Source organism: Rhipicephalus sanguineus, chromosome 5 (genome assembly GCF_013339695.2).
Source record: "Rhipicephalus sanguineus isolate Rsan-2018 chromosome 5, BIME_Rsan_1.4, whole genome shotgun sequence".
Taxonomy (NCBI): Eukaryota; Metazoa; Arthropoda; class Arachnida; order Ixodida; family Ixodidae; genus Rhipicephalus; species Rhipicephalus sanguineus.
The window spans coordinates 168,358,677-168,367,718 of NC_051180.1; the positions used below are offsets into that span (position 1 = coordinate 168,358,677).

Below are 9,042 nucleotides of genomic sequence, written 5' to 3' on the forward strand. Positions count from 1 at the left end.
GCAAGCAAACATAGTGTGTGTTCGTTCCATGGTGTTTTGTTTTGCTCCGAAATGAAGTTATGACGAGGGAAGTTTGCCAAAGTGCGCTGTGTGGTGCCTACTGTGAGCGGTGGGTGTGCTCGTGTACCGTGTCGCTGTGTTTTCCGTCGGACGTGATGAGGAGATCGAGCAGAAGCATTCTCAGGAGAAATGAGAAAAAGTGTACGCGGATGGAACAAACCTACGATTTCATCAACGGAATACATTTGTGGAAGCGACCTCCCGCGCAAAAATTCGTTTCTGCCAGCTCAGCGCGAACGATTGTTAGCAGCAGTGTTATAAGATAGCCGAGGGTATGGCTGCGTTGTTCCTGTGTTGTGTAGCAACGTCGATTGATTGCTCTCCTAACACGCGCTGCTTGAGGGAATGTGATTGAATTAGCAACGGGCAGATGTTTGTTCGCCCCAGAACCAAGTCGAACAATTATGACCGTTAAACCGCTGCCTTCAAAAGGGAACTTGGCGTAAATTCGCGTCGTTCTGTGGTTCTCATTGCTCACCGCGCGCCAGCTGTAGAATGCCAGCTGTGACACAATCACGTATAAGGTGTGCTGCCAGAGCTCGCTATGCTTTCCCATGACAAAGCTCTGAGCTGCTTTTCCATTCTCGTGATATGTTGCCACTAAAAATTCCTATGACCGCTCAGGCAACGGTGCAAAAAACGAAAAAAAAAAAACATTTGACAACGTGGACATATATCAGCTTGTGAACCGACTCATGATACCTCTACGCACACCTGTCTGTAAATGTGTGTGCGTTTTTTCTGGCGTTTGTTTATATTTTTTATCTCCCCCATTCCTTTATATTTGAGATTTTCTTAGTTCTCGCGCTTACGTTTGTGCGCATGTGTAAATATGTGCGTGCTTCTGTGCGTGCTTGTGTTCATTCCTTTTTCTGTCTTTTTATTTTATGTTAGCGTTTGTTTTTGTAAATTGTCTTTCAGCTGCGTCTTTTTTTTTTTTCAGAATTTCCTAAACTCATAGTCATCTCATTCAAAGCACCAAGTCCTCTGAATAGCGCGACTGACCTCTTCGACTTCACTAAAGCCTTTCTCTCTCGTCCACCTTGTCTTCTCAGTCTGCCTATTTGCTTTGTTTTCTCCTATTTTTCTGTCCTTGCTTCTTGTGTTGTTGCCACAATGTGACTAACCAACTTGCAAAAAAAGATAGGTCTATCAGCTGTGACAACAAAGAAGCTTACAGAGCTACATTATCTTAAAAGAATCCCGTGGATTGCCCACTAATTTCACTTCTTACCCTTGTTCATGTGTTTATGCATCAGTGCATGCGGCAGCTCTTCAGAAGTGCACATGAAAGGGTGCCATATTGTGAAACGGCACCTTTCCAGAATTTCCTAAACTCATAGTCATCTCATTCAAAGCACCAAGTCCTCTGAATAGCGCGACTGACCTCTTCGACTTCACTAAAGCCTTTCTCTCTCGTCCACCTTGTCTTCTCAGTCTGCCTATTTGCTTTGTTTTCTCCTATTTTTCTGTCCTTGCTTCTTGTGTTGTTGCCACAATGTGACTAACCAACTTGCAAAAAAAGATAGGTCTATCAGCTGTGACAACAAAGAAGCTTACAGAGCTACATTATCTTAAAAGAATCCCGTGGATTGCCCACTAATTTCACTTCTTACCCTTGTTCATGTGTTTATGCATCAGTGCATGCGGCAGCTCTTCAGAAGTGCACATGAAAGGGTGCCATATTGTGAAACGGCACCTTGCTATGTTGTTGCATTTTTCATGCTTCCAGTCTTCGTAAACAGGTTTCACTGCCCATCACATATGGTGGTACACATTTTCAATACGAATAATATTGTGCAGTGGGCTGTCATTTCCTGTCTGACGCTATCATCGTTATAAAGGCATTTTTTAGTGAATGGAGCACAGTAAAGTAGTGTACCGAGAGCTTTTGCAACTTTCCCCATTTATTACTTCACCAATTTCATTGTCTGAATCTGACTGTCACTTTGCCTAGGGCTTGTTCGACGGCCAAAGTACCTCAGTAAAACATCTAACTTTACTCGGCATTTTTCAGTACCAAAAAAAAAGCAGAAAATGCTAGCAGAGTTATTCAGGGTTAATAATTGTGCTTGTGTTTGCATTACTTGTCCAGTCAGATAAACAAATTAAACAATGGCTACTACATTTATATGATTTGAAGTGCAGAATGCTAACAGTGCCTTTCAAGCGTACGCCCAATTACTGCAATTAAGTACCATGGGGCCCGTAAAGATCAACGGTGCCTGCCGAAATGAGTATTATGGACGTCACTAAGCAAATTATGTTTTATAATTGTTCTTATTTTCATTACTTGCCTCAGCCAGATAACCAAAATAAACAGTGCAACCACATGACTGTGCTTTGGCATGCGAGCTGCTAACAGTTGCTCTCAATTTGGAGTTGACTACTGCTATTTTACCAACAATGGCTATGACGTGACTGTGGTTTGTAGTGCAAGACTGCTAACGGTGTCTTTCAAGCGTGCCCTGACTATCGTTATTTGACCACTCGGCCCCTCAAGCTCGACGGTGGCTGCTGCCTCAATGATTACCTTGGGCCTTCTCACATTGGCATTATTCATCTCAACAGGCTGTCAATAACAATAGGAGCGGTACAACTACCTGGAAACGGGCAACAGGAGCACTCCACTGGGCTTGCATTGCTATTATGTGTTAAAGTGGCTTAATGAAATTAACAGTGACTGTGCTGTAGAGTAAACTGAGCGGACGGTGTGTTCCTGTTATTGCTTGGCTGCATTTATTGGCCTTTAGGGGCATGTAAAGCTTGTCGATGGCTCCAACATGACTGCCTTGGCAGACCTGAAGCTTACAACTGGTTCTCGCAGTGCTTGCATTGGCATTATTCATCTGAACAGGCTATAAAGAGCACTAAGGGTGGCACAACTACCTGGAAATGGGCAACGGGCACGGCACTGGGCTTGCTTTGATATTATTTTTTGAAGTGGCTTAGTGAAATTTACAGTGACTGCGCTGTAGAGTAAACTGAGCGGACGGTGTGTTCCTGTTATTGCTTGGCTGCATTTATTGGCCTTTAGGGGCATGTAAAGCTTGTCGATGGCTCCAACATGACTACCTCGGCAGACCTGAAGCTTACAATTGCTTCTCGCAGTGCTTGCATTGGCATTATTCATCTGAACAGGCTATAAAGAACACTAAGGGTGGCACAACTACCTGGAAATGGGCAACAGGGGCACGGCACTGGGCTTGCCTTGATATTATTTTTTGAAGCGGCTTAGTGAAATTAACAGTGACTATGCTATGGAGTAAACTGGGCCGACGGTGTGTCCCTGTTATTGCTTGGCTGCATTGATTGGCCTTTAGGGGCATGTAAAGCTTCTCGGTGGTTCCAACGTAGCCACTTTTGTTTTCGTTTCAACATACGCCCTGCCAACATTGGCAGTCCACTTCGCCTCGGCTGCTGCTACTTCACCATAGGGCGTCACAACATGGCAATGGCTGCACGAATGAGCAGTTTGGGCTTCACTAAAGTAATAATGTTTTATAATTGTTCCTTACTTGCATGAGCTAGATACCCAAACAATGAAACCACATTAATGTGCTGTGGCGTGCAAGCTGTTAACAGTGGTTGTCAATTTCGCGTTGACTGCAGTTATCTCATCAACGGGCCTGTCAGGCTGGACAGTGGCTGCCTGGATGATGATCTTGGGCGCCACATGGTTTTTCAGGGTTAATAATTATGTTTGCATTTCGATTTGCCAGCATTTCAGCATGTTTCCATGCCAGTAGTTAAACTGAGCAAAATGTGTGCAGGACGTTGCTCTTTCAGAATTGAACTTCCATTAAAAGGAATACGCCATCAAATGAACTGCCTACTTATTTGAGGGGTCACGGGGTGGATGACTGAACACAACATCCCCACCAGCAACATTTAGGTAGCCCTGATAAGGGCTGTTATTTAATTAATAGGTAGCCGTTAAGCTTCCTCGAGGGGCTCAATGCCGGACAGCTCGCAGTCAGAGTCGCTTTCTTCAGTGTCATCTTCCCCCAGTTGGATGACGATGGGCTGGACATGATCACTTCCAGACGTGTCCACTCGGAACTTAGCCTCCAGTTCCATCACATGCCGGATGTTCTTCCTCCAGTCTTCCGCCGTTACGTTCTTGATTTTTTCCCTCAAGATGTCTTCAACAGTGCACAGCTTAAAGTCTCGGTTGTCCGCAGCGATACCATTTTTCACCTTTGCCCACACGAGCTCAATGGGATTGAATTCGCAGTGGTACGGCGGGAGCCTGAGCACAACACAACCGGCCCTTGCAGCTGCGTTGTCTAATGTAGCTGAGAAAGCGTGGCTTCACAGATGCCACCAACTCAAGCAGCTGCCTCTTCACTAACGTCGCGCTGTAGGCGATGTCCTTGCTATTCAGCCACTCTTGTATGTTTTCCTTCTTCCAGGACGTCGTCGGCAATTTCTCTTCTCGCCGGGAGTGGTAAGGTGCATTGTCCAAAACAATGACACTACCAGCTGGCAACTTCTGCAGCACGTCGCCGAACCATCCCTCGAAGCGATTGCCGTCCATTTCTTCGTGGTAATCGCCTGTTTTTCGCCCTCAGAATACATCCAAGCAGCCGTCTACGAACCCATCTTCACTGCCGATGTGCGTGACGATCAGGCGCTGGCCTTTCCCAGAGGGTTGTTTCAGACCCGTTGAAAGGCCATTTGCGCGAGCGTACAGGCGTCCGCGCTTCTGCACCACGGTGTCTGTCCATACGGTCAACTGAGTGTGTCCCGCCGTCACCCATGTCTCGTCCAGGAAGAAGATCTTTCGGCCTTCCGCCCGGTAGCGCTCCACGTCACGAAGGTAGCGATTCCGCCACTCGACGATGTCGTCGCGGTCGATAAGCAGCGAGTTGCGGCACCTCTTCTCGTACTTGAAGCCGATCTCGGCAAGCAGGCGCCGCACAGTACAGCGCTTCAGTGACGGGAGATCCATACGGTTCGAGAACTCGTTGGTTATCTTCGCGACCGTCGGTATCTCGTTGCGGCGAAAGAAATCGTGCACACATGACCTCAGCGCGCACAACGTGAAGCTGTCATATTTCGTGCTGCGTCTTCTCTTCTCCGCATTTCGTGGGCGCTTTCGCGAGGGCGTCGAGAGATTGCCGCCCGAAGAAGACGAAGCCTTGGCCTCTCTCCTCACCTTGAAGACTGTGCTTTCGCTGACACCGAGCATCTCGGCGACAAACTTGCTCGTGTCCTCCACGCTGCGTTCGGGCTCCCTGTTGCGCCAGTACGTGTAGCAGTGGAAGATTATGTTCCGTGAATCGCTGTTGAGGATGTGGCCGCTCTTGTTCTTGCCGACGGTCCTTGGTGGTGTGGACATCGAGGCAACACAAGGCTCGTTCGGCAACAAAGAATCGCTTTCCGATGTCACCTCGCTGGGCTCCATGGCGGAAAACTCGCGCCGAACGCCGTGCGAAATCTCGTGAGTCGCAGGTTTGCAAAAAAAAAAAAACGTGAAAGAAAAAGAAAATAAGATGCATCGCATTCTTGAAAATAAGTTTGTGAAAGCATAAAACTAAAAAAAAGCAGAAATATTTTGCTATTTAAAACCAGGAGACAAGCATCCATGTATTTATTTAAAACGATGAACGAAGCTTTCTTTTACCTTTCCTGCCTCTGTCGTCTTCTCGCCCCAGGTTTGTAATGGTTTCGATAAGTGCATTGTGCCTTTAAGTATTTGTTAAACAGCAACTGATTAATTTTAGGCTCGGGAAACGAGTAGTAAATTATCCGTGTACATGTAAACAAGCGCAAAAACCATGCAGCGCTGCCCTTTCTACTTTTGTCCCTTGCAACGAATTTAGAGAGCAGACGACGCGCAGCGTTGTAGAAGGCACGGGGTTATTTTTCTCTCGCGATCCGGCATGTGCTGTTGCATTCCCATCACGACAGCTCTATCAAACCAGTCATCAAGGTACGAAAGTATTATACGTACCGGGAATTACGCGATTTAGAACCACAATTTTTTTAAGCGGGACTATTTCTTTGCCGCGGAGGCAATCGGCTGCCGCGCTTCGGTCATATGGGCGGGGCCTCTCCTTTTTTCTAAAGTTGTACCCGACTATAGGTCCTGAGAAGCTTCGCCCCTAACAGCTTAAAGAGCTCCGCTATTAAACTTGGAAAAAGCTAGTTCAAACACTAGCTCCGCTGCTGCTTCCAGATTTGCGCCATTAGTGGAAGCTGCGCTTTTTTGTTCGTTGCCCCGCACTGCTGTCTTCTATCCCTTAACATTATGCCTATCATTGTCCGTTTCATTGCAAGCTCCGTGGCCCTCAAATGTGTTCTTTGGTCTCATAGATATTCTCCAAGTTCGAGCCCCTTATGATAGAATTAGAAGTACAGTAAGAGCTCGATAATTCCACTCCGTTATTTCGGGAAATTGGATAATTCGGACGCCTTCACTGGTCGAGGCAAGCACACGCATTGTTTAATGACATCGAAATCTCGTTAATTCGTGATACTTGGTAGCGACTCGGCTAATACGGACGATCTGAGGAGTGCGTCAAGCACGAGAATATGCGACGCAAAGGAGAGAGAACGGCGTTCGCGAACAATCGAAACGATCGCGGGCCTTCAGAAAGGCCTGGTCGAAATCAACAATCCGACCACAACCGTGTTGTTGGCAACGAAGGCTTGAGCAGGGGTGCTATTCAGGACTTCCGCCATTTTCTGTCAAATTTGACGTAGGCGTGACGTGTACACAATGATGACGCAAACGCATGAAATGCTTGCGAAACGTGACGTGAAGGGTACATAAGATGCAAAGAAACGTGCAATTAAATAGTTTTTGTATCTGAAATTGTTAATGCAACAACAAAAAATAAAAGAAAAGTGAAGCGTTTAGTTTTAAAGTTGTGAAGCAGACGATAACGTCTGCAATTTAGCCCATATTTGGAGATGAGCGACAAAGCCATAGTAACTTTTTTAGCCAATAAGCGAGCCAGCCAAGCCAGCGTCGACATTGCCGACATCGTTATTTCGCTGGTTGTTTTGTGTAGGTGTTCTGTGGATTATGTCGGCAGATCGCGAACAGTGGGCCGCGATGTTGCATTTTTTTTACCGATCGTCCCCGTATGGGGAGGGTAGTTTGTGACTTACTACCGGAGGTACGATGGGAGCCGTGACAGACGATGACAGAGCGTCTTTACCGCCTGGGCCCCAGCAACAGGCCGCCGCCTGAGTGGCGGCAGCTCGAGCTCGAGGCGCGGAATGACGGTGCAGTCTAGTAAGCTTGCGTTTCACTCGGGTGGCGTTGACGTTTCAGCTATGCACATGCTTATTGCAGGAGAACAGGCGGGGGGCCGTTCGATTTGGCGACGCACGTGTCGGTGGACGACGCCCGCATCGTTACAAGTATGCGCGTCGACCCCGTCTTGGGTTGCGGTGGCCCTTCGTTCCCAGGGCCCGCGGCGTCCAGAAGCGCTGCCGATAGTATAGAGATAAGGAGCTGCACAGCATTGCAAGTATTAATAATGCCCCTTCTGTTCCTTCTGTCTTTTTTCTTGCGGTGGCTGTTCCGCGTCTAGTTTATCTTAAGTAATGTGCCAACTAGCCCGACAGCCAGCTGATGCGCGAAGTATCTTCCTGAACTGTCCTGATCATTAAGATGGTGCTATATGTTTTGCTGAGGATGCGTAAGGCCTAGTGTAAGTAAAAGTTACAATCGTGTAAATATACATAAGCAGAAGCAATAAGAGTTAAGTTTCAGGACCTCACGTTACGCGCGATCAGTTGAATCTGAACGATAAAGTCTAGGCGAATCTCAATCCACAGAAGTGATGCACCTCCGAAGGTGTTAACTGTGGAAGGTACTTCCACGTTGCTTACAACATACGGATAAGAAGTGCACAATGGCCACAGATAAAGAGGAATTGTAGTATTTCATGCAGTTGATGTTACATTGGACTGGCAACACTAAGAAGTGCAAAAACTGCATTCAAAGAGATGTCTTTTATGCAGATGTGCTGGTTTCAAAACTGGCTGGTACAATATTAGAGGCATCCTTTGTTGTTGTTGGCAGCAGTGAATGATAAGACAATGATGTAAGCAATGTAACAACTTGACTGCTTTTTATTATTGCAAGGATGATGAATTGACTCACAAGGATGAATCAACAGAAGATCAATTGACTCACAATACATTCTGAAATATCATGTGTTACTCTTGCATGTAAACTTTTATAGTCCACCAGAGAAACCAGGACAGAAAGTAGCTACACAGTGCTGTGCCCACATTGCCCCTTTCGGTACTGGTTCGTTTTGTGCCCATAAGCGTTTACATAGATTACCAACCACAGCAAGCTTGTGCTCTTGCATGTACGAGTGGCTACTGCATGAATAGAGCTTTTGTACACACCTGCCAGACTCGTACAGTCATCACATGGGTTCGCATTGTGAATAAAGTGCTGAAAACAATGCTCTGGAATGGCATTCAATGTTGCATGCACTGCTGCAAAATAACACAGGCTGTTTACAGAGTCACTACGGTCTCAACAAACTAGTCCTGCTATGATTTGCGGCAGAAGCTGAGCATGCTTTTGCCTAACTGCTTTGTACAATTAGCATGCTCTCAATGAACAAACACAATGAAGCTTTTGTCAGAATACAATTCCTGCAAGAACACAAGTACAGGGGATAGGTATAGGATCGAATACAATGCAAGTGGCTACTTTGTCATGAGAAACAGCAAGAGCTTCTTGTGTTACATGTTTCTGTGCACATCTCGCAGGAATGTAAACCCCATTACATCGAGTCGTGCCCAGCTGTGAGCCACTACAGAGCGTGATCCTGCCTTTGCCTACCCGCCTGGTTCATGTCTACTGCAGCGGTATCGTCGCTGTTGTTGTTGTAAAGGTCCGCATATTCTCATTCGAGTTCTTCAGTGCAAGGAATGTCGTCTGGCTCAGGCAGCTACTGCCAAACACCGAGGTTGTGAAGCACGACACAAACTGCGATGATC

General features: G+C 46.6%; 2 protein-coding genes across 2 annotated transcripts; both read right to left on the reverse strand.

The window, feature by feature from the left end:
• Positions 1-3,996: 3,996 nt before the first annotated feature.
• Positions 3,997-4,600, reverse strand: LOC119395080 (uncharacterized). Its single transcript, XM_037662371.1, has 2 exons — positions 4,416-4,600; positions 3,997-4,312 (listed from the first exon to the last, which is right to left on the reverse strand). The coding sequence occupies exons 1-2, from the start codon at positions 4,598-4,600 to the stop codon at positions 3,997-3,999; spliced, it is 501 nt and encodes a 166-aa protein (XP_037518299.1).
• Positions 4,601-4,630: 30 nt separating this feature from the next.
• On the reverse strand, positions 4,631-5,470 carry LOC119395081 (uncharacterized). The gene has a single exon (XM_037662373.1). It carries the CDS (start codon positions 5,468-5,470, stop codon positions 4,631-4,633), a length of 840 nt encoding a protein of 279 aa, XP_037518301.1.
• Between the last annotated feature and the right edge of the window lie 3,572 nt (positions 5,471-9,042).